This window comes from Thalassophryne amazonica, chromosome 3 (genome assembly GCF_902500255.1).
Source record: "Thalassophryne amazonica chromosome 3, fThaAma1.1, whole genome shotgun sequence".
In the NCBI taxonomy this organism is placed as follows: domain Eukaryota; kingdom Metazoa; phylum Chordata; class Actinopteri; order Batrachoidiformes; family Batrachoididae; genus Thalassophryne; species Thalassophryne amazonica.
This window is the reverse complement of record NC_047105.1, coordinates 121,505,639-121,531,170: the sequence shown is the minus strand read 5'-3', so window position 1 is coordinate 121,531,170 and position 25,532 is coordinate 121,505,639. Positions and strand designations below refer to the sequence as shown.

The following is a 25,532-nucleotide window of genomic DNA, read 5'->3' as shown; positions in this document are numbered from 1 at the left end:
CCAACAAGGGTTGACCAAGACACATGTAGCAAGAGCCAGTTTTGACCATGTTATCACTGCTGAGAAATAAAAATAAATAATCTGGTCTAAAGTCATTATAACCAAAAAAAAAAAAAAAAATCATACTAGCTGCAACTAATTAAACTTCATTGTATCATTCCACAAATGTCAGAGGATTGTGCTGAACAGTGGCATCAACCAATCAGCATCATGCCTGTCAGTGGGCACTGTTTAAACTGCACAGTGCTCAAGGTGAAGCAGCAGTGTTTACCTTCTCTGACTGCCCATTTGGTCTTTTAGTGACTCATTCTAAATGAAAACCTGACAGCTCTGCCTGCCCGTATATCAACAAGATGCTGGATGAACGGATCTGGACCGTCTTTAAGAACTACTGGCAGCAAACTCTGACCTACTGGAGTGTGTTTTTTAGCTTTGGAATGTGCATTGCATTCCTCGGACCAACAATTTCAGACTTGAGGTGTCAGACTGGCTCCACCCTGCAGCAGATCACCTGGGTCTTCTTCACACAGCAGTTCTTTCTGTTGTTTGGCAGCAGCTTGGGAGGACTCTGTAAGAAAACGTGAGTCTGACTAACAAACGTTTGGACAGACTTTTTTTCGAATAAAGTACTTCTGTGGTCAGGTTAGTATGTACTGCACCTCTGGAAAGTTTTTTATGTTTTTTTGTTTTTTTTAATGTTACCAGTGAAGCAGATAAGTATGATTTCTAGCCAGAATTGTTCACTTGGTGATGCAGGCATCAGATTTGACATGAATGTTCTTCATAAATCGGTGTTTGAGAAAAAAGCGCTGGCCACTTGAAAATCCAATATGGCGGCTAGGTAGGGGTTAATGAAGAATTACACAGGGGTCAAAATCTAAAAATGCTCCAGTCATTTTGAAAAGTATCACACATTATTTGTCTGATCATAAATATTCCAAAAAGGTAAAGTTTGGACTATCTATGACTGAATGTTATGGAGTTATGGGGTAAAAACAGCAAGAATGGTGACAAAGGCCAATTTCAGTTTGTACAGAGGTCAAAAGATAAAGTTGCACCAATTTTTGTAATATGTGATGCAAATTACTAGTTGAGATAATGGGGTTTTAAAAAGAAACAGTTTGCACTATGTGTCATGCTCAGGTGTTACGTTACAGGGTAACATATGTCACATACCATAGAATCCAGTGGACGTCGACATTGTTTGACATTTATTTTGCAAACCAAGCATTCAACACAGTCAAAACAACTCCATTTATTAATCCTATTAGTTCAACCAATAATTTGCACCACGTTTTACCAAACTTGGGGCAACTTTAACTTTTGACCCCTGTACAAACTGAAATTAACCTTTGTCACCATTCTTGCTGTTTTTACCCCTTACGTCCAGAACATTCAGTCATAGATCATCCAAACTATACCTTTTTGCAATCTTTGTGATCAGACACATAATGTGGTATAGTTTTCAATATGATTGGAGCATTTTTAGATTTTGAGCCCTGTGCAATTCTTCATTAACCCCTACCTGGCTGCCATATTAGATTTTCAAGTGGCCAGCACCTTTTCCTCAAACACTGATTTATGAAGAACATTCATGTCAAATCTGATGCTTTCATCACCAAGTGAAGGATTGTTTCAGTTATCTGCTGCACTATACAGCCTTATTCTAAGATAAATTGTTTAAATTGGAGTAAATTTGTTTTGTCCATTTTTTGTTGCCAATTTATTTTTAAAAAGCTAAGAATTCACACTCACACCCTTTGCTCAATACTTTGTGATGCACCTTTGGCAGCAATTTACAGCCTCAAGTCTTCTTGAATATGATGCCACAAGCTTGGCACATCTGTCTTTGGGCAGTTTTGCCCATTCCTCTTTGCAGCACCTCACAAGCTCCATCAGGTTGCTCCAGAGATGTTCAATCAGATTCAGGTCTGGGCTCTGACTGGGCCACTCAAGGACATTCGTTACCCTGAAGCCACTCCTTTGATATCTTGGCTGTGTGCTTAGGTTCATTGTCTTGCTGAAAGATGAACCGTGACCCCAGTCTGAGGTCAAGAGCTCTCTGGGGCAGGTTTTCATCCAGGATGTCTCTGTACATTGCTGCATTCATCTGAAAAACATCCCCACAGCATGATGCTGCCACCACCATGCTTCACTGTAGAGATGGTGCCTGGTTTCCTCCAAACATGACACCTGGCATCCATACCAAAAATTCAATCTTTGTCTCATCGGACCAGAGACTTTTGTTTCTCATGGTCTGAGAGTCCTTCAGGTGCCTTTTGACAAACTCCAGGTGGGGTGCTATGTGCCTTTTCGCATCTCCTCCACTCTCCCTTATCTCTCTGCTTTTAATCTTCAAGTCCCTACTCCACCAGACTGTGAATTCCTCAAAACTATATTGGATTCTGGATCTATTGGACTACTATTGGATTAACCATGGAATTGATCAGCTGGTCTCTGAACGCTATTGACACCATTTTTTCTACAAGAAGGTCAGGACCGGGGGATCCTACCTGCCCAGATGGAACGTATCCTGCGGGCTATGTCCTCGACTCCAGGAGTTCATGGCGTGTTGCATGCTTGGCGCCTTTCTCTGTCGGGGATGTTGAGGATTTATTCATTTTTGGTCTCATGGCAGCAGGGCTGGTACTTTTTGGCTTATGTGCTGCCCTGATCTACCAGAAAATTGGCAAGACGGCGGCATCAAGAACCACAGCCCCTCGCTTGTCCATCATGATTAACGAGGTTGGCAAGGCAGTGCATTCTCAGACTGCGTTGACTCTTGAACTCAGACGCAAATTGGATGACACCTTGGAGCTGATGCATGCCTTGCAGTTGAAGCTGAAGGTTTCGGAGGCCGGTGAATATTCTTAATTCATAATTGGGATTTGGCTGTGCGAGTGGAACTGTTAAAAGTGTTTTTCACTGCTCGGCTGCAACACTACAGGCTATCTAGCATCAAGGTCAATTGCCCACTGTTTACCTCCAGAGGAATTTATCCAGGCTCTGGTGAGATTATTCTGCTCCATTCTTATCTCAACCCACAAGGACAATAAACTGACACTTACACATGGACTGAAGCATGCTCCAGTTTTCTCCTCTCACCTCTCTTCCTGCCCCTCCCTCCCTGCGGCAGGCCTCCGTTCTTTCCCAAGCTGGCAGGCAGCGCAACTTGATAGTTGCAGCGGCTACCAACACACTCACATTGCCTCAATTGGAAAATGGACTGTTTCAAGTTTAGTGCACATAAACAATGTCAAATGTATATGTGTTGTCCTAATTCTGATGTGTGTCATTATTACGGTAAACAAGTAATAATTGTAGATCAATTGCTGTTTGTATGTGGAATGTGAGTGCGGAAATTTCGTTGTTGTTATGACAATGACAATAAAAGCTATCTACATCTACATCTTTTACTAAGGAGTGGCTTCCATCTGGCCACTCTACCATACAGGCCTGATTGGTGGATTGCTGCAGAGATGGTTGTCCTTCTGGAAGGTTCTCCCCTCTCCACAGAGGAATGCTGGAGCTCTCACAGAGTGACCATCGGGTTCTTGGTTACCTCCCTGACTAAAGCCCTTCTCCTCCAACTGCTCAGTTTAGATGGGTGGCCAGCTCTCGGAAGAGTCCTGGTTGATACGAACATCTTCCATTTATGGATGATGGAGGTCACTGTTCTCATTGGGACCTTCAAAGCAGCAGAAATGTTTTTGAACCCTTCCCCAGATTTGTGCATTGAGACAATCCTGCCTCAGAGGTGTATAGACAATCCCTTTGACTTTATGCTTGGTTTGTGCTGTGACATGCACTGTCAACTGTGGGACCTTTTTATGTAGACAGGTGTGTGCCTTTCAAAATCATGTTCAAACAACTGAATTTACCCCAGGTAAACTCCAATTAAGCTGCAGAAATATTCCAAGTATGTGGAAAAGGGTGAAGCCCTGTGAATACTTTCTGGATGCACTGTACACTTTACTGTGAATTGCTGGAGCAGGGCTCACTTTACTTAGCATCAATGTGCACACTGTTTAATAACAAATTGTAAAGGATAGGAAAACCTCACACTGTCACCATGGGTTATTCCTCAATGTTTGACTTAACCAAAGTTTGCTTTAGTTTGTTTTAGTCCAACAGCCTTCATAATTATGTTTCTGTATCACAGAGCATGCTAATGTAACCGGCATCAGATCTAGGGGTATCTGGGCCGGCAACATGTGATACACAGGCTAAGGAGCACTGTGGATCTGTGGTGCCCTGGCTCTACGCGCACAATGGATCACTGTGGATCAATGAGGAGAGACAGCAAATTAATATCCTTGTCAAGCCAGCGCCATTTATTTCTGATTTTTAACAAAAATATCTTTTATCCAAACTCTCAACATAACTCACATAACAGAAAAACAGGATCTCATTTTCAATGCGGGTCAATAAATTGTATTATATGCATGAGAAAGATGTATCAATGTCCATTAAAAAAAGAAAAGTGAATCCTGTGCAAACAAAATATAAACTGCAAAAGCTGCGTAAATAAAAGATGGAGAATTAGAAAAATAAATTAAATTGAATCACTGAAACAGGTTAGTGATAACCAAAATAACAAATTTGTAATAAAAAGAAACTTTTTGGACATAGCTGCATTACAACTCTTGTGCTAACGCTTCTAATTCAGCTTAAACATTCACAGTATTTTCCACTGGCAATATGTGCAACATCGTGACAGCAGCTTAACAATATAAACAGTGCTAATGCTCTCTCCAAGAGAAAGTCCACGGTGAACTCACCTCTGCACACTGGAAACAATAACTTATTTTACTAACCTGTACATACACCTACCTGTCTCAAATCATCAGTATGAGATCAAAGGATTTCATTTATAACCTTGTTCTACTGCATGAGACATGCAAACTAGCATGTCGGCTAATAATAGCTCTCGGCAGATACACTTCATTAACTACACAACTAAACGCTATATATCTGTTATAGTCATCCTAACACACAGGAAAGTGGTTTCTCAGTCATTCACGTTTGTGTGAATATAAACTAATGAGTTTAGAGGGTGTTTTTACAGTACCTGTGGATCAATGAGGAGAGACAGCAAATTAATATCCTTGTCAAGCCAGCGCCATTTATTTCTGATTCGCGCCAGGTAAGGCCTGAGAAGAAATAGCTCTGTCTGATCCACAGGAGCAAACAAGCGCCATCTACTGATTTGGTGGAGTAGAATCCACGCATCTGTGATGCGTTCAAGTCACTCTACTAGAGTAGTTCTTTACAGTATTATCTCCAAAAAAAAAATAAGAGGGGGGTTTGCTTCATAATAAAAACTCTGTCTGTAGCATTTTCAACCTATTACACTCTCCCCTGCTTTAAGAGATGTCTCCGGACATCTAGAGCCAAATTAACTCCAGAAAGTCAAGTGTCAAGGAAATCGGAACTTCAAAGTAACGTCTTTCGCAGTTGTACAAGTGAATGTCTTTTAAGTCAAGGTCCATAGTATCACAGGTCTAACATGCCCATACCAGTGGGTAATAACAGGGTTCGGGAATAGCTGGGTAATATGGCATGGGGTAAGGGACACAGGCAAACATCAGGTTTGCTCCAGGCCTCCAGGGCTGGTAGGAGGGTTGTCCAGGGTAGTCATATGTGAGTATTTCTCGAGGTTTTGTTGCTCGGGTTGACCTTCTCACAGGCAGCACTTCCTCTCCCAATGGCTCCGTAACAGGCACACTCTTTTCAACCTGCTCCTCTGTACCTACATCCTCCATAGTGTCATCCCTTCCTGGTTCCTGCTGTAGCTCCTCAGCTGATGGTATGGCAGACAGCATCTGCACCTGCACTGGATCTGGCACTGCAACTGGCTCAGGTTCAGGTGGCTGCTGCATTTGCGCTGTCTCAGTTACCGGTCTCGTTGGCTGAAACTCTGGAGCTACCGCACTGAGTTCACTGTGTGGTTTTGACTGAGGTACGGGAGGTCTGACTCTCTCCCTATGATACACAGGTACGGTCCTGAGACAATAGGGGTAGTCTTCCTCTTCATCAGAGTTTTCAGACTCCTGTTCCACTGTGTTTCTGTCTTTTACCTCAGTGTGGTTTTTTTGTACTTTTTTGGCTGCCCGCTGACTTTCATCTTGTTCCAAGGGTAAGTCATTAACAAGTAACAGAAGGTTACGATGCAGGACACGGAGGTTCTGGTCTCCTGTTTCTGACTGAACTTTGTACACAGGTCCATCTCCAATCCTTTCAACAACGCGATGAATTCCCTTTTCCCAATAAGCTCGAAGTTTCCCTGGCCCACCCCTCTCTGACAGATTTCTGACCAGTACCCGATCTCCAGGCTGCAGCACAATGCCTTTAACACGCCGATCATAGGACTTTTTTCCTTTAGCAGAGGACTTTTCACTATTTTCTGAGGCAATCTTGTATGCCTCCTGCATACGAGAAGCCCATTTCTGTGCATACTGTTGTCTGGACTGTGACTCTTGTTCAAGTTTGAGATCAAAGAGCAAATCAACAGGCAAGCGTGGGGCTCTTCCATACAGGAGAAAGAACGGTGAATAGCCTGTTCCCTCATGTCTTGTGCAGTTGTATGCATGGACTATGTGGGGCAAGTGGTCTTTCCACTCAGCCTTTTTCTCCTCTGGTAGAGTTCGCAGCATCTGTAGAAGGGTCCTGTTCAGACGCTCAACAGGGTTCCCCTGTGGGTGATAGGGGGTAGTTCGAGAGTGGGCAATTCCAGCCAGCTGCTGGAGTCTCTGGAAAAGGCTGTTCTCAAATTCCCGCCCCTGATCATGATGTAGCTTTTCAGGGTACCCGAAGCGTGGGATAAAGTCATAGAAAATCTTTTCAGCTGCTGTTCTGCCTGACTTGTTCTTGGTCGGGTAGGCTTGTGCAAAACGAGTAAAGTGATCTACCAAGACTAAGATATATTCATAGCCACCTTTACTTGGTTCAAGGTGGAGATAGTCAACAGAGATAAGCTCAAAAGGGGCACTGGTTGTTATAGAACCCATTGGTGCTCTCTGTGGGATGCTTGGTCGTTTCTGTTTAACACATGGGCATTGTCGAATGACATAGTCTTCAATTTCATGCTGCATAAAAGGCCAATAAAACCTTTCTCGAGCCAAATGAATAACCTTATCTGCGCCAACATGCCCCATGTCATCATGCAGGTGTTTCAGAACAGTCAACTTCAGTTTACTGGGGAGAACCAACTGTTTCCTTTGCCCTGTCTGCCTGTAAAGTATTCCTTTGTCAAGTGTGAGTCTGTTCCATTCATGTACTAGTCTGCGTGTCTCCCGTCCCATTCGTCTCTTATCTTTATCATTCGGACACCATCCACTTTTTTTTTAGGTTTATCACCTCACAGATAGGAGCATCTCCCTTTTGAGCTGCTCGAACACTTTCTGGAGTGATAACCGGAGTGCCTTCATGAGGTATTTCATCTGCGCCAGCATGCAGTTGCAATGTGGCTACCCATGGCACATCACTGTCTCTTTGAGCGTTGTCCCCCTGCCAGATGGCCGAGACTACATCTGGGGGCATTATTTCAGTGTACTCATGCAGGTGGTCATGAAGTTGCACTGGATATCGTGACAGGGTGTCAGCATCTGTGTTTGACTTGCCTGGGCGATATCTGATGGTGAAATGGAAATCGGCTAACTCACCCACCCACCGATGTCCAACTGCATTCAACTTGGCTGTGTTCAATACATAAACAAGGGGATTGTTATCCGTGTATACAGTGAAGGTGGGTGCATAATAGAGGTAGTCTCTAAACTTATCACAGATTGCCCACTTTAGGGCAAGGAACTCAAGCTTGCTAGAATGGAGATGGTAGTTCTTTTCAGCAGGCGAGAGTGTCCTTGAACCATAAGCGATGACACAGAGTTGGTTCCCCTGTTGCTGATAGAGCACAGCCCCCAGACCTTCATTTGAGGCATCAGTGTGCAGAACAAAGGGCAAATTGAAGTCTGGGTAGGCTAAGATGGGCGGACTGGTTAGCATGTCAACAAGGCGGGATACCACTGCACTGTGTTCTGGTGTCCATTGGACAGGGACTTTAGATGAGAGCTGGCCCCCTTTTGTGCCGTTAGGCTTGGTCTTGTTAGCTCGAGCTCCGGTAGATGTCTGGCAAGACTCACCTGGACTTTCTATGAGCTTAAACAGTGGCCTGGCTATCCTAGAAAAGTCCTGTATGAATGTCCTGTAATAGCCTAGAAACCCTAGGAGGGCTCTGACCTCTCCTACATTCTTTGGCTCTCTGTCCTTTAAATGATGAACTGCCTCAAGGTCTTTAGGGTCTATCTGAACACCTTCACTGGTCACTAGACGCCCTACATACCTGATCTGCTTTTTGAAGAGTTCACATTTTTTGGGGCGTAATTTCACACCATGCTCTCTCAGACGGCAGAGTACCCGCCTCAAGTCATCAACGTGGTCGTGAAAGGTCTTTGAAAAACAGAGCACGTCATCCAAGTAGGGAGAGCAACACTCATCCCTTAGGCCATCAAGGACTCCCTCCATACAACGTTGAAATGCCGCCGGGGCGTTGGTAAGGCCGAATGGGAGGCGCACCCACTCGTATAGCCCCCAAGGAGTGGTAAAGGCAGTCACATGTCTGGAGCTCTCATCAACAAAGCCCTGATGGTAAGCACTACCTTGATCGAGTATTGAGAACCACGAGTACCCCCCGAGGTTATCCAGCAGATCTTGGATGCGTGGGAGAGGGTGGCGGTCGGGGACAGTTTTGTTGTTCACACCTCGGAAGTCAACACACAGACGTAAGCTCTGGTCCTTTTTTCTGACACAGACCACTGCAGATGAGTAGGGTGAGGTGGACTTTGTGATCCAGCCCTGACGGAGCAGGTTTTGGACATATTCCTTTACCTCTTTGTACAAAGGCTTGGGGACTGAATTGTAAGATGTTTGGACTGGAGTTTCATCCTTTAAGTGGATTTTCAGTTGCAAATTTGGAATGCAGCCAATATCAGAATCATCCTGAGCAAACACATCTGATTCCTCATACAACATGTCTCTGACAATCTTTTGTTCATCCTCTTCCAAATGTGACACATCGACAGGTGGGTACCATTTTGTTTTGCCATGTTTGTGATGTCAGGTTTATCATTTCTTTACCCTGCCTGTCTGTACTTTGTTGAGCCGAGTTTACAGTGGGATGGTAAATGGGCTCTGAATCACCGGGCAAACAGTTAACTGGTTTCACCTCAGTAACTTCCACCAATGTACCTAGAACTATTCTCTTGGGGAGGTAGATATCATGTTTTGTAGGGTTCTGAACAGGGATTTTAACAGTTTTCGTTGACCCACTGGGAACATCCACTAACGCAGGAAATGGCTCTAGTCCCTCAGGGCAGCTACTCACTACATTGGGTTGAAAAAGCATTGCACCACACCTTCGCCATTCTCTGACTCTACATTTAACCTCATAAATCTGCCCTGCTGGAATAGTTACACCTCTCTTCCCAGTTCTGAGGCTATACTCAGGAGTCATCTCATCAGGGGTCAAAATCTGAACACCAGAAACAAGAGCATCCACTGCACTGTCATTGATACTTAAAGCTTCCTTGAGTAAAGCAGAAATGTCAGTCTCACTTCTGTGTTCTTTGTGTGATTCAATTATCTCAGCTATGACATTACTGCCTAGGAGAGGACAGTTAAGAAAGTTTTGACTGATTAGTAAGGGTACTTGTATGGTGACATGCCCATGACTCTTGCTACAGAGCTGGAGTTCAACATCTGCCCACCCGTCAAAGGGAACATCTGTGCCATTAGCTGCAGTAATCTCCAACTGTCGGTCAGACAGTAGGGATTCAAGCGGATTAATTTGGACATGAGGAAGTGTTTCTTCTAACCAGGCTCTCCCCACCATCGTCACTTGAGCCCCTGAGTCAAGTAACATCTGGAAAGGGACTCCATCAACAGCACATGAAACCATACATCGGTTCCCTATCAGTTGCGCTAGACGTTTCTTTGGTTGTGGTTGACATGGTGTATTTACCCTCTTAGGGTTGGCTGTTTTTGAGTGGCTAGCCGGTGCCGGGGGCCCACTGGCTATTGTGGTCACTGGCTGCCCCTTTCCAGTGACCTCACCCCGTTTCCCGACATCTTCTTTTGCAGACAACCAATGGCCCGATGTCCGGCTTGACCACAAGCAAAACAGTGAGGGCAGTTCACCTTGCTCTGTTGTACACAGTCACTGCACCTGCCCCGGGTCTCAGCTGTTGGTACCGGAGGATGAGCCACTGGTTTGCAGAGGTTCACAGGTGTCATGTTGTCAAAAGGTTTCACCATCTGGGCCAGATGTTTGGTCAGTGAGGACACCTGTGCAGTCAGTTCTTTAATAGCAGAACGATTAGCCTGTAACTCAGTGTCAACTTTAACCTGCTTAGCTGGGTCACTACTGTCAAGCTGAGCTGTGCTTACAGTCACTGGTCGAGTTTTAGCTACGGTACCAAGACGTTTCAGTCTCTCTGCCTCCTCACTAGTAGACTTGGTGATTTGGTCTAAGAGAAAATCATCAGTAACCTGTAACTCTGTAAGAAGGGGTTTGAGATCATGTCGAACATGAGTGCTTTTCTCATTTAACCCTTGGTAAAGCGTGTGGAGAAAGGTACCCTGAACAAGCTTTTTGTCATAGCTAAACTCAGCATCAGGCTGTTGTGACTCAAAGAGAACACGCTGTTTCAAACCCATTATCCTGTACAAGAACTGCTGTGGGCTCTCTTTGTCTTGCTGTTTAGCATTACTTAACTCTTGAAAGAGTTCTGTACTGTTTTTGTCCCTGATGTGTGCGCAAAGAAACCGCTTTAGTTCATTCACAGTTAAGCCACCTTTATGAGTAAACATTTCCCTGAATGCACCAGGTTTTACGATCCTAATCACAGTACGAATTACTTCCGACTCAGTAAAACCTTCTTGTAACCCTTCATCCATTTGTTGGCAAAGGTTACTGTAAGACATATCTGAACCAACATCAGTGATTTGTCCACCATGCAACTTAAACTCTCTGCGTGGGAGCAGAGCTGTAACATCAGTCAACCTCAATACCTGGTCTCCGACACTGGAAGACTGACTCACTCCACCAAGGGAAGCACCAATGACACCTGCTGTGGGTGACTTGACTGATGCTGTGGAGGAGGGATAAGTAGGTGGCACACTGCTGCTCCTTCTCGCAAGTGATGGAAGCGAGTGAGGGTCCCTGTCCCCTTCAGCTGGACACGCATTTCGGTCAGGCAGTGAGGGTGGCAGAATGGGAGTGTCACTGTTCAAATTCAATGAAGGGATGGGAATATCTACGGCTGGTGTTGCTGGAGGTTGGTCGGAATGGTTGTAGTCAGGGGGAGGTGGAGTGGAACATCCCTGTAGATTGGTCATCACAGCTCCTGTTGCAGGGGGCATACCCTGACTGGCTTCAACTTCTTCGGTGTCGGTGGTAAGCAGGTCACTCAGCATGTCATCCAGGAGAAGGAGTTGGGCCATGCCTTCATCCTCCAGGGTTTTCAACTTATCACTTCTTAGGTAGTCAACGATCAGATCATACAGCTCTGGTTCACTCAGGTGGTCCACGCTGCGCACTACACCGCCATCCTCAACTGAACTTGCAACTGTCATTAAGTGACTTATACTCAAGCCAGAAAGTCTCTTTTGGATATTGTAGATCAGCATTCGCCGTGGTGTGACAGTGGACATGGTGACACAGGTGGCCTCAGCTCTCTGGATGACGTACTGGAATACAGCCTTCCCTGAAGCTTTGGACAGGAGTTTCACACTGTCTTGGCACTCACTTCACCCAGCTGTGATGCTAGATGATCCCGGACGAGCCCCCAAAATGTAACCGGCATCAGACCTAGGGGTATCTGGGCCGGCAACATGTGATACACAGGCTAAGGAGCACTGTGGATCTGTGGTGCCCTGGCTCTACGCGCACAATGGATCACTGTGGATCAATGAGGAGAGACAGCAAATTAATATCCTTGTCAAGCCAGCGCCATTTATTTCTGATTTTTAACAAAAATATCTTTTATCCAAACTCTCAACATAACTCACATAACAGAAAAACAGGATCTCATTTTCAATGCGGGTCAATAAATTGTATTATATGCATGAGAAAGATGTATCAATGTCCATTAAAAAAAGAAAAGTGAATCCTGTGCAAACAAAATATAAACTGCAAAAGCTGCGTAAATAAAAGATGGAGAATTAGAAAAATAAATTAAATTGAATCACTGAAACAGGTTAGTGATAACCAAAATAACAAATTTGTAATAAAAAGAAACTTTTTGGACATAGCTGCATTACAACTCTTGTGCTAACGCTTCTAATTCAGCTTAAACATTCACAGTATTTTCCACTGGCAATATGTGCAACATCGTGACAGCAGCTTAACAATATAAACAGTGCTAATGCTCTCTCCAAGAGAAAGTCCACGGTGAACTCACCTCTGCACACTGGAAACAATAACTTATTTTACTAACCTGTACATACACCTACCTGTCTCAAATCATCAGTATGAGATCAAAGGATTTCATTTATAACCTTGTTCTACTGCATGAGACATGCAAACTAGCATGTCGGCTAATAATAGCTCTCGGCAGATACACTTCATTAACTACACAACTAAACGCTATATATCTGTTATAGTCATCCTAACACACAGGAAAGTGGTTTCTCAGTCATTCACGTTTGTGTGAATATAAACTAATGAGTTTAGAGGGTGTTTTTACAGTACCTGTGGATCAATGAGGAGAGACAGCAAATTAATATCCTTGTCAAGCCAGCGCCATTTATTTCTGATTCGCGCCAGGTAAGGCCTGAGAAGAAATAGCTCTGTCTGATCCACAGGAGCAAACAAGCGCCATCTACTGATTTGGTGGAGTAGAATCCACGCATCTGTGATGCGTTCAAGTCACTCTACTAGAGTAGTTCTTTACAGTATTATCTCCAAAAAAAAAAATAAGAGGGGGGTTTGCTTCATAATAAAAACTCTGTCTGTAGCATTTTCAACCTATTACACTAACGTCTCCCTAAAATGTCTTATAAATCACTTCAGATGTATTATCTGGTTTAAATAAACAGAGTTTTTAGATTTAGAAGTGTTTATTTCTTGCTCATTTTCACAAAAATATATGAGAAAAAATGTCATATATGATTTCCACACTTTTAGTTAAAGTGACCAAGGAGTACTAGTCTTCGTGTTTAGTAGCTAGCAAATTGTTAAAAAGTAATTAAAACATGTCTTCTCCCAGTGATGTCAAAGATTCTGCATGCAACTGGACTCATCTGCGATCTGTTTTTTCATCTGTTTTTTGTTTTGTTTTGTTTTGGGGGGGGGAGATTTCAGAATCAAATTTTATTGCCAAGTAAGCTCTCACATACAAGGAATTTGATCTGGTGTCATTGGTGCATACAACAATAAAAAGAAAAGCAAAAATACATCTGCAAGAAGTAAAGGAGTCAAACAGACAAATAAGCAAATAGGCAAGACTATGTTCACTGTCAAATAAATATAACATAGTGGAATGGGGCTGTGCAAAGGCATGCAGATGTGCAGTACTTTTCAGTGCAGGGATGAACAATCTGTACTTTGTGGGAGTGAGGGGAGGAAGGCAAGGTAAATGGGGTCTCTGGCATTATTTATGTCTAGTTGCGGATGGAAAGAAGTTGTTTTTGTGTCTTGAAGTTTTGGTCCTGAGCAGTCTGCCAGAAGGGAGGGCGACTAAACGTTTGTGTCCTGGGTGAAAGCGATCAGCCACAATCTTCCTTGCTCACCTCAGGGCCTTGAGGTGTACAGGTCCTGTAGGGATGGCAGATTGCAGTCAATCACCTTCCCTGCTGCAGTCTGCACCTGTCCTTAACAGTGGCGGCAGCATTCCAGACGGTGATGGAGAAGGAGATGATGGACTCAATAACGGCAGTATAGAAGTTCACCATCATTACACTGTTTTGGCAGGTTGAACTTCCACAGCTGCCGCAGAAAGTACATCCTCTGTTGTGCTTTCTTGATGAGAGAGCTGATGTTCAGCTCTCACTTGAGCTTCTGGGTGATGGTGATCCCCAGGTAACATGAATCTGCAAGTCCCAAGTCAAGTCTCAAGTCAGCTTGCAAACACTTGGTGGTCATTATGACTTGAGACCTGACTTGGGACTTGCAGATTCATGACTTGAGAGTGACTTGATGGTGACTTTGTGCCACCTCAGTTCTGAAGTCAACAATTTATGTCCCTCTTCACCATTACTGTTTCTTCTCACATCCCCTTGTTTTACGATATTTCTTTTTTTTTTTTTTTTGGCCCTTTGTTGTGATCTCTTGTGGTTTCACTGTCTGTTACTACTTCCTGGTTTAATCCTTCACTCTCCTATGTGTCAGAGGTTCTTTTTACTTCTCATCTGCCAGATTATTGTGGTTCGATACAGACTTCTCATGGTGTTTTGTAATGACTATCATTCCAGGGTCTGAGTATGTTTTATCGCAGGGGTGTCCAAACATTTTTTAGTGAGGGCCAAATACAGAAAAATAAACAAACACACTACAGGAGACATATTGACACATGAATACTGTGTGTATTTCTAACTCACCTATAATGTGAAGAACATTGCACTCAGTGGGAGCAGTGATGCTGTCCTTTGGATTGAAGGATGGCTGACATTTCAGGAGAAAGTTTGGTGGTTGAGACACGAAGGACTTCACAGAGATGGCTATCAGTCATTCTGGTTCTCAGTCTGCTTTTGTTCTGATTTAACAGAGAAAATGTTTGTTCATATATGTATGTTGAGCCGAACAGGCTCATCATTCTTTTTGTGTGGCGTCTCATCAGAGGAAACTTGGCATTATCCAAACTCTGATAGAATTCAGGGAGGGAGAGAAGCTGATGTTGACTGGTGGTTGGCTCTCACTGCGGTATTGTATCACTTCCTGTTCCGGAGCACAGCGGTGTTTTTCTGTATCTGTTAGCTGTTTAATCTGCGCAGTTAGATTGATCTAGTTAACTAGATAACGATTTGTTTCACAGTGTAATCTTCACGTGCCTTAACTAAAGCACTCCCTCTGCTGAATCACCTCTAAATTATTTACACATTATACACTTTGTGTGTTTTTAGGAATCCGCTAGCTTAGCGCAGCTACTAGCTCTTAGCCGGTTTAGCATGGCGGCTTCTCCTGTCTCTCCCGCACTTTTCTGCTCTGGGTGTGAAATGTTTAGTTATTCCTCGGCCTCCTTTAGCAGTAATGGTACTTGTAATAAGTGTAGCTTATTCGTAGCTTTGGAGGCCAGGCTGGGCGAATTGGAGACTCGGCTCCGCACCGTGGAAAATTCTACAGCTAGCCAGGCCCCTGTAGTCAGTGCGGACCAAGGTAGCTTAGCCGCCATTAGTTTCCCTCTGGCAGATCCCGAGCAGCCGGGAAAGCAGGCCGACTGGGTGACTGTGAGGAGGAAGCGTAGTTCTAAACAGAAGCCCCGTGTACACCGCCAACCCGTTCACATTTCTAACCGTTTTTCCCCACTCGGCGACACACCCGCCGAGGATCAAGCTCTGGTTATTGGCGACTCTGTTTTGAGAAATGTGAAGTTAGCGACACCAGCAACCATAGTCAATTGTCTTCCGGGGGCCAGAGCAGGCGACACTGAAGGAAATTTGAAACTGCTGGCTAAGGCTAAGCGTAAATTTGGTAAGACTGTAATTCACGTCGGCAGTAATGACACCCGGTTACACCAATCGGAGGTCACTAAAATTAACATTGAATCAGTGTGTAACTTTGCAAAAACAATGTTGGACTCTGTAGTTTTCTCTGGGCCCCTCCCCAATCGAACCGGGAGTGACATGTTTAGCCGCATGTTCTCCTTGAATTGCTGGCTGTCTGAGTGGTGTCCAAAAAATGAGGTGGGCTTCATAGATAATTGGCAAAGCTTCTGGGGAAAACCTGGTCTTGTTAGGAGAGACGGCATCCATCCCACTTTGGATGGAGCAGCTCTCATTTCTAGAAATCTGGCCAATTTTCTTAAATCCTCCAAACCGTGACTATCCAGGGTTGGGACCAGGAAGCAGAGTTGTAGTCTTACACACCTCTCTGCAGCTTCTCTCCCCCTGCCATCCCCTCATTACCCCATCCCCGTAGAGACGGTGCCTGCTCCCAGACCACCAATAACCAGCAAAAATCTATTTAACCATAAAAATTCAAAAAGAAAAAATAATATAGCACCTTCAACTGCACCACAGACTAAAACAGCTAAATGTGGTCTATTAAACATTAGGTCTCTCTCTTCCAAGTCCCTGTTAGTAAATGATATAATAATTGATCAACATATTCATTTATTCTGCCTTACAGAAACCTGGTTACAGTAGGATGAATATGTTAGTTTAAATGAGTCAACACCCCCGAGTCACACTAACTGCCAGAATGCTCGTAGCACGGGCCGAGGCGGAGGATTAGCAGCAATCTTCCATTCCAGCTTATTAATTAATCAAAAACCCAGACAGAGCTTTAATTCATTTGAAAGCTTGACTCTTAGTCTTGTCCATCCAAATTGGAAGTCCCAAAAACCAGTTTTATTTGTTATTATCTATCGTCCACCTGGTCGTTACTGTGAGTTTCTCTGTGAATTTTCAGACCTTTTGTCTGACTTAGTGCTTAGCTCAGATAAGATAATTATAGTGGGCGATTTTAACATCCACACAGATGCTGAGAATGACAGCCTCAACACTGCATTTAATCTATTATTAGATTCAATTGGCTTTGCTCAAAATGTAAATGAGTCCACCCACCACTTTAATCATATCTTAGATCTTGTTCTGACTTATGGTATGAAAATTGAAGACTTAACAGTATTCCCTGAAAACTCCCTTCTGTCTGATCATTTCTTAATAACATTTACATTTACTCTGATGGACTACCCAGCAGTGGGGAATAAGTTTCATTACACTAGAAGTCTTTCAGAAAGTGCTGTAACTAGGTTTAAGGATATGATTCCTTCTTTATGTTCTCTAATGCCATATACCAACACAGTGCAGAGTAGCTACCTAAACTCTGTAAGTGAGATAGAGTATCTCGTCAATAGTTTTACATCCTCATTGAAGACAACTTTGGATGCTGTAGCTCCTCTGAAAAAGAGAGCTTTAAATCAGAAGTGCCTGACTCCGTGGTATAACTCACAAACTCGCAGCTTAAAGCAGATAACCCGTAAGTTGGAGAGGAAATGGCGTCTCACTAATTTAGAAGATCTTCACTTAGCCTGGAAAAAGAGTCTGTTGCTCTATAAAAAGCCCTCCGTAAAGCTAGGACATCTTACTACTCATCACTAATTGAAGAAAATAAGAACAACCCCAGGTTTCTTTTCAGCACTGTAGCCAGGCTGACAAAGAGTCAGAGCTCTACTGAGCCGAGTATTCCTTTAACTTTAACTAGTAATGACTTCATGACTTTCTTTGCTAATAAAATTTTAACTATGAAAAAATTACTCATAACCATCCCAAAGACGTATCGTTATCTTTGGCTGCTTTCAGTGATGCCGGTATTTGGTTAGACTCTTTCTCTCAGATTGTTCTGTCTGAGTTATTTTCATTAGTTACTTCATCCAAACCATCAACTTGTCTATTAGACCCCATTCCTACCAGGCTGCTCAAGGAAGCCCTACCATTATTTAATGCTTCGATCTTAAATATGATCAATCTATCTTTATTAGTTGGCTATGTACCACAGGCTTTTAAGGTGGCAGTAATTAAACCATTACTTAAAAAGCCATCACTTGACCCAGCTATCTTAGCTAATTATAGGCCAATCTCCAACCTTCCTTTTCTCTCAAAAATTCTTGAAAGGATAGTTGTAAAACAGCTAACTGATCATCTGCAGAGGAATGGTCTATTTGAAGAGTTTCAGTCAGGTTTTAGAATTCATCATAGTACAGAAACAGCATTAGTGAAGGTTACAAATGATCTTCTTATGGCCTCAGACAGTGGACTCATCTCTGTGCTGTTCTGTTAGACCTCAGTGCTGCTTTTGATACTGTTGACCATAAAAGTTTATTACCGAGATTAGAGCATGCCATAGGTATTAAAGGCACTGCACTGCGGTGGTTTGAATCATATTTATCTAATAGATTACAATTTGTTCATGTAAATGGGGAATCTTCTTCACAGACGAAGGTTAATTATGGAGTTCCACAAGGTTCTGTGCTAGGACCAATTTTATTCACTTTATACATGCTTCCCTTAGGCAGTATTATTAGACGGCATTGCTTAAATTTTCATTGTTACGCAGATGATACCCAGCTTTATCTATCCATGAAGCCAGAGGACACACACCAATTAGCTAAACTGCAGGATTGTCTTACAGACATAAAGACATGGATGACCTCTAATTTCCTGCTTTTAAACTCAGATAAAACTGAAGTTATTGTACTTGGCCCCACAAATCTTAGAAACATGGTGTCTAACCAGATCCTTACTCTGGATGGCATTACCCTGACCTCTAGTAATACTGTGAGAAATCTTGGAGTCATTCTTGATCAGGATATGTCATTCAAAGCGCATATTAAACAAATATGTAGGACTGCTTTTTTGCATTTACGCAATATCTCTAAAATTAGAAAGGTCTTGTCTCAGAGTGATGCTGAAAAACTAATTCATGCATTTATTTCCTCTAGGCTGGACTATTGTAATTCATTATTATCAGGTTGTCCTAAAAGTTCCCTGAAAAGCCTTCAGTTAATTCAAAATGCTGCAGCTAGAGTACTAACAGGGACTAGAAGGAGAAAGCATATCTCACCCATATTGGCCTCTCTTCATTGGCTTCCTGTTAATTCTAGAATATAATTTAAAATTCTTCTTCTTACTTATAAGGTTTTTAATAATCAGGTCCCATCTTATCTTAAGGACCTCATAGTACCATATCACCCCAGTAGAGCGCTTCGCTCTCAGACTGCAGGCTTACTTCAGCTTTCAGGTTCCTCTCCTGTGGAACCAGCTTCCAATTCAGATCAGGGAGACAGACACCCTCTCTACTTTTAAGATTAGGCTTAAAACTTTCCTTTTTGCTAAAGCTTATAGTTAGGGCTGGATCAGGTGACCCTGAACCATCCCTTAGTTATGCTGCTATAGACTTAGACTGCTGGGGGGTTCCCATGATGCACTGTTTCTTTCTCTTTTTGCTCTGTATGCACCACTCTGCATTTAATCATTAGTGATTGATCCCTCCACAGCATGTCTTTTTCCTGGTTCTCTCCCTCAGCCCCAACCAGTCCCAGCAGAAGACTGCCCCTCCCTGAGCCTGGTTCTGCTGGAGGTTTCTTCCTGTTAAAAGGGAGTTTTTCCTTCCCACTGTCGCCAAGTGCTTGCTCACAGGGGGTCGTTTTGACCGTTGGGGTTTTTTACGTAATTATTGTATGGCCTTGCCTTACAATATAAAGCGCCTTGGGGCAACTGTTTGTTGTGATTTGGCGCTATATAAATAAATTGAATTGAATTGACTCTTCAGAGAATCATCACATTGCATTTCAATCAGTTCTAACTGCAGACTCTCTTCCACTTCTTCTGCATCCACCAGTGTCCCTAATTGTGTTCCTCTGTGAATATGTGTTCCATTGACTTCTATGTTGGGACCTCTGTTGTGTCTTAGGGCTTCTGAGTTTGCCTGACTAACACTGGTGCTGTCATTCACCATGTTTATGTTCTGACCAATGTTACATGTCTCATCTTCAGAGTTTATATAATGCTTGATGGACTTTGTTGCCTTAAATGGACTGCTTCTATGATAATGACCCACTGCTTGATTGAGATCCCTCCTGAGGTTCCTGTATGAAGACTGTTGCTGTAGCTGAAAACTGTGTTCCCAGTGTTTCCTAATGAGTATTCTTCTCAGTGACTTATCCTGTTTAATATTCTCAGCATCTTCCAGGTGAAAATTATTCTGTTTCCCCTCTCATGAGCATTATTGCCAGTATAACAAAGTGATCATTCGTGTTCCAGTGACGCCTGAGTTTCAACTTTTGCTGTACACCTTGACTGTTGAATTAGCTTGACATCTCAAGGAAACTGTTGCTAATTTGTTTTTTGACTGTCCTTGTGTTGTGTGTGCCCTTTCTCTGAACTATATTTATCCTTCTGTAAGACTGCAGGTAGCCAGATAACTTGTGTTACAATCAGTGATGCCGGTAACGCGTTACTTAGTAACGCGTTACTCTAATCTGACCACTTTTTTTAGTAACGAGTAATCTAACGCGTTAATCTTTCCAAATCAGTAATCAGATTAAAGTTACTTCTCCATGTCACTGTGCGTTACTATTATTTTTCATTGTGGGTCGATAGCAGCATTAAACTTGGTCCGCGGTTTTTTGCAGCTGCTCGACTCGTCCTCGCCTCTTAAAGCGCGGTGATCAGCACACCTGCACTGAACTTTACAAAGACATTTTTATACTTTTTTTCCTCCTTTATTTAGAATTCTGAGCTGAGCCGCTCTGTATCTGGTCGTTAAAAACAGCTGATCCTCCACGACGCGTCAACAACTAACACTATTTTCCACTCAAATGCACCTAAACTCTCTTTCTGAGGACCACATGATGTGAAAACGCAATAAAACTTTCTTACCTGTAAATCTGGTCATGTTTTCTGCATAAATAAATGTTATCCATTCTTTGTGCTCAAACGCCAAAGCAGGGGCGAATCCAGATGGAATGGGGGCGTGGGGCAAGGATGTGCCCCCCTCCCCCACAACACCCCTAGATTAAAGGTGCAATTTTGAAGCCGTTTTTTACTACAACTAATATTGCTTAAAATAATAATAATTTCGACAAGTAAAATGTTTAGAGAGAATTTAAATGTTAGAAAAATGTTAGAATTTAATAGTTACCTTTATAAACAATGTAGGCTCGAAATTGCAAGTTTTACTGTTACAGTGCTGTCAACAGTTAAATATGAGATCAAGAAAGACGTCTTTATTTTACTTTTTATAAAACAAGTATTTATTTTCATTGAAGTCAAGAAAGGGTGACTATAAAGGGAGTTTTGGCAAAACAGGTATCATTGTCATGTTGAGGTGGCAGAGGGTTGTTGTCGGCAGCTGGGAAAAGTAACTAAAAAAGTAACTAGTAATCTAACTTAGTTACTTTTACAATTGAGTAATCAGTAAAGTAACTACGTTACTTTTACAATTGAGTAATCAGTAAAGTAACTAAGTTACTTTTTCAAAGTAACTGTGGCAACACTGGTTACAATGTTCTTAGACTTTGGATGTTTGTTGTGATAAGCCTGTCAGCTGGACTCTGCCTGCATCCTGTGTACTTTGACCTATGCCTGTTTAAGTTCTGTTCTGTAATAAAGTTGATTTAACACCACTTAACATTGTTATACACAAAGAGATGGCTGATATATATATATATATATATATATATATATATATATATATATATATATATATATATATATATATATGTTTGTGTGTGTGTGTGTAAGGATTAAACAACTCAAAGCCGTGCATTATATGGTTTGAATGCATGATGTGGAGTCTAAAACACCATGATGCGAAGCGGAGTGGTGTTACTCCGCGAAGTGCATTCAAACCGTATAATGCACAGCTTTGAGTTGTTTAATCCGCTTATACCATGGTCCCACACAGTGAGCTAACACACAAATATTTATTTAACAGATCTTGATAAAAATGTGTAACTATTTGGGACTATTTTATGCCAGTCTCAAGATATTTTCATCCTTGGCAACCGTTCTCTTCTTCTTTCCCATCTTCAGTCTTGTCCAGTTCGTCCAGTGTTAAATCTTTACGCCATTGCTTTTGCTGCTCTTCTCATTTGCTCTCCTTCTCTTTCTGTTCCTCAAATGTTTTATTTTGGCCAAAAATATTAAAATTCACTTGGAAATCCATGTTTTATCGCGTTTCTGTCATTCACCTGTCAAAACACAGCTGATTTGCACCAACTGATGAAGTCCGGATTGAAAAGACATTCCTCCTTTGGGGAATTCAGCCCAAACTGTGAAAAGACAATGAAGATGAATGGAAATTCATCTCCACAGTGTACTAAATCACAGGTGTCATGACATGTCCCATGATTTGCTTTGTATTTGGGATTATTTCTTGCCACCACAACCTCCACTCCAGCAGCTTCCATTCATTCTAATGGTGTAGTGAGTGAGAGGTATCATGGCAGGCTTCCTTTATCTGCTGAGCCTGAGATTCAGCAAATAACAGCAGATGTACAGAGTTTTGTGATTGTGTCATAACTGTGGCAGTGGACATTAGCCTGAAAGAGGCAAATTATTTATTTATTTAGGGGTTGGCGAATACGAGGTGGATTATTTATTATATAGAGGTAGATTATATATATATTTTTGGTCCTGTCGCTCTGTGTACCTCACAGCTGATTCACAGCACACACACAGACAGACCAACACAGAGTGAAACATTAACCCACATAGAGTCTGGGGTGAGTATAACCTCATACATAAATCATACATTAATTCCTAACACAAGGCCAGTGGAGCGAAACTAAAGCACAACTCAAAATTGGCTCAACAAAGGAAAAATGACCACAAATCTCAACAACAATTAACAAACAAAACAGAAGACAAGGACAACACAATGACAACATGAGGACAAATGGTGATTCACAACAATTTTCTTATTTAGCCCACATTTTACAAAGGACAGACATTGAAACAAACAGCAAAGATTTGCACCATAGCTGTAGATTATGCTACTTAATGCAGACAATGACAAATAGTGCAGAGCGCAGCGTCTGGCTGTGCGTGTCTGAGAGGGAGAGCTGAAGAGAAGATGGAAGCTACCATATATTAGTTTGCTGTATGCCATTTAAAGAGCCTTTAATATATCTGTCAATAATGAATCATTTATGAGCCTTTCACACTAAACGCATTCAGGGCTTTAAATGCATCACGCATCGCTCAGAAATCATTATTTTCAGTGAGAAGCGTCAAGACCGAGCTAATGGCATAAACCGAGCTAACGCGATGCTCCGCCGGGAGCGTGCATTGCCGTTTGTCGTCAGGCCCCCACGGTCACAGTTCAAACCAATCCAACTTTCAATGCTCTGTACTGTGACGTAGCTTCACGCATCCAATAGAAACACACCTCAGGCCAAAACACGGGAGACTACAGAGTGCAGAAATATGTATACACAGTTTTCTGACGAAAATCCTTACAATTTGTTTTTACCTCAAGATTAATTTGATTACTGTACAGTTTGAAGTAAGAAAAAACATTTCTTACATTAGAAAACTTGTAATTAATAGTTTTAAGTAAAAAAAAAAAAAAATAGAAATCATTGTTCATCTGTTAATTAAAACCATAACGTATCTGTTGTTGTTGTTTCAGACAAGATAACTGCTTGATTAGCATTATATTAACATTTATTTTTAGACCAATAAAATAGCATGAAAGTAATGTGTACATTTTTAGGTCTGGTACATTCATTCATTCATACCTGCATTTCAAAGAGATGACACCATAAACAAATATAAATATTTCTTATAAACACAACAGATGTGTCTGTTAATTAGGATTTCTCAATGTGAGATAAACCTCATGATGAAATCATTTTTTAATTTAGTCATTTCAATATTTAATTATGTCCCCATGCAATATTTGATTGCTTTTAATGTTGTGATCAGGAGAGAGTATTGTCTAAAATATGAATTTGACTATTCTAGCGATTGTGAATGCTTTGAAATTGTGCACAATAGGGGCAGGGCTTCTTCTACCAGTGCAAGTGTCTTTTTGACTGAACTTTGACTTCATGGACATGTTTAATGATTCATTCATTAAATGTTAAAATATAAAAGCAAACAGCTTTTTCAAGTAACAAAATAGTTTCTCTTCAAAGAGCTTTTGTTTTATTTAGAAGCGTAGCAACAGGTGTTGGTTTTCAGAGACGACAGGTGAGATGGACCCTCAGGACATTTAACCAGATGAAGGTCTCCGCTGCAGCTTCGACCTGTTGGTGGAGTTTTTGGAGATGCTTTCCTCACATTTTGAAGAGCAGAGATGTTCTCTTTTTACTTCTAGAGTTCAGGTTTTGGGGTTCAGCTCCATTACTGGAAGTTCTGAAGTGAACAGTTTAAAAAAAAAAATCTAAGCTATTTAAAGCTATTTAAAGTTGAGCCTTTTCTTGTAGTCACAGCAGTAACAGAACTGTGTAGCTTTATTTGATAAAAATAAAAATAACAATAGATTGAACAATTCACAAAACAAAACATGAAGTCAGCTCAACAGAATGATTCTGCAGCTAAAGGCTAAGCTAATGGATAAATCTTCAGCAGTGCACTACGTCACATTTTATTCTCACAAACAGGTGTAGGTGTGTGTGTGTGTGTATGTATATACATATACATATATATATATATACATATATATACATATACATATATATACATATATATACATATACATATATATACATATACATATATATATATATATATATATATATATATATATATATATATAGATTGAGTGGGTCCGCTCGATAACACCGTCTGCTGTGTCTCGCTCTGCCTGGGTCTGCGGCCTGAACAAAGGCTGCTGTGTCTTGTTCTACCTGGTGTCGCAGTCTGATCAGTCTTCCCACCTGATCAGTCACCCCTTGGCTCGGCATTACTCCGACTAGTTGCTGAAGAAAAGCTCCTCTGAGCAGGGTGATATGTGCCACTCATTCTTCTGCTTTTTTCTCTTAATATTGTGATTAAGACTGGGAGACTTTGCTTCGCTTTATCCTGATGTAAAGCCAAGATGGTGACTGTCTTGCTTGTTCACCTGGCCCTCAAAAAGCCAGCTAGTGATGTAGAAATCCCCCCCCCCCCCCCCCCCGCCATGTCCAACACGTTCAGTGCCTTCAATGCATTCTTTTCTGACACTTTTCTGCTTGGGACTCCGACGAGAGCGGTCGCATCTCCTCCACTCTCCCTTATCTCTCTGCTTTTAACCTTCAAGTTCCTACTCCACCAGACTGTGAATTCCTCAAAACTATATTGGATTCTGGATCTATTGGACTACTATTGGATTAACCATGGAATTGATCAGCTGGTCTCTGAACGCTATTGACACCATTTTTTCTACAAGAAGGTCAGGACCGGGGGATCCTACCTGCCCAGATGGAATGTATCCTGTGGACTATGTCCTCAACTCCTGGAGTTCCTGGCGTGTGGCATGCTTGGTGCCTTTCTCCGTTGAGGATGTCGAGGGTTTATTAATTTTTGGTCTCATGGTAGCAGGGCTGGTACTTTTTGGCTTATGTGCCGCCCTGATCTACCGGAAAATTGGCAAGACGGCAGCATCAAGAACCACGGGCCCTCGCTTGTCCGTCATGATTAACGAGGTTGGCAAGGCAGTGCATTCTCAAACTGCGTTGACTCTTGAACTCAACGCAAATTGGATGACACCTTGGAGCTGGTGCGTGCCTTGCAGTTGAAGCTGAAGGTTTCGGAGGCCGATGAATATTCTTAATTCATAATTGGGAATATTCTTAATTCATAATTGGGATTTGGCTGTGCAAGTGAAA

At 42.2% G+C, this 25,532-nt stretch overlaps 2 protein-coding genes across 3 annotated transcripts in view; one reads left to right on the top strand and one right to left on the bottom strand.

Annotated features, from left to right (window-relative positions):
• The first annotated feature begins 239 nt into the window (after nucleotides 1–239).
• mfsd4aa (major facilitator superfamily domain containing 4Aa) overlaps nucleotides 240–25,532 on the top strand; it is a 92,369-nt gene continuing 67,076 nt past the window's right edge. Inside the window, exon 1 of the mRNA XM_034167395.1 lies at nucleotides 240–580. Coding sequence (XP_034023286.1) covers nucleotides 354–580 — 227 coding nt within the window. The 5' untranslated portion in view covers nucleotides 240–353. The remainder of the gene's footprint in view (nucleotides 581–25,532) is intronic.
• LOC117507524 overlaps nucleotides 9,142–25,532 on the bottom strand; it is a 30,934-nt gene continuing 14,543 nt past the window's right edge. The window contains exons 3-4 of one of the 2 annotated variants that reach the window (XM_034167393.1): nucleotides 14,596–14,750; nucleotides 9,142–11,956 (exon numbers count right to left, since the gene is read on the bottom strand). In XM_034167393.1, coding sequence (XP_034023284.1) covers nucleotides 10,081–11,709 — 1,629 coding nt within the window. In that variant the 5' untranslated portion in view covers nucleotides 11,710–11,956; nucleotides 14,596–14,750 and the 3' untranslated portion in view covers nucleotides 9,142–10,080. The remainder of the gene's footprint in view (nucleotides 11,957–14,595; nucleotides 14,751–25,532) is intronic. The other variant, XM_034167394.1, reaches the window with a different exon arrangement.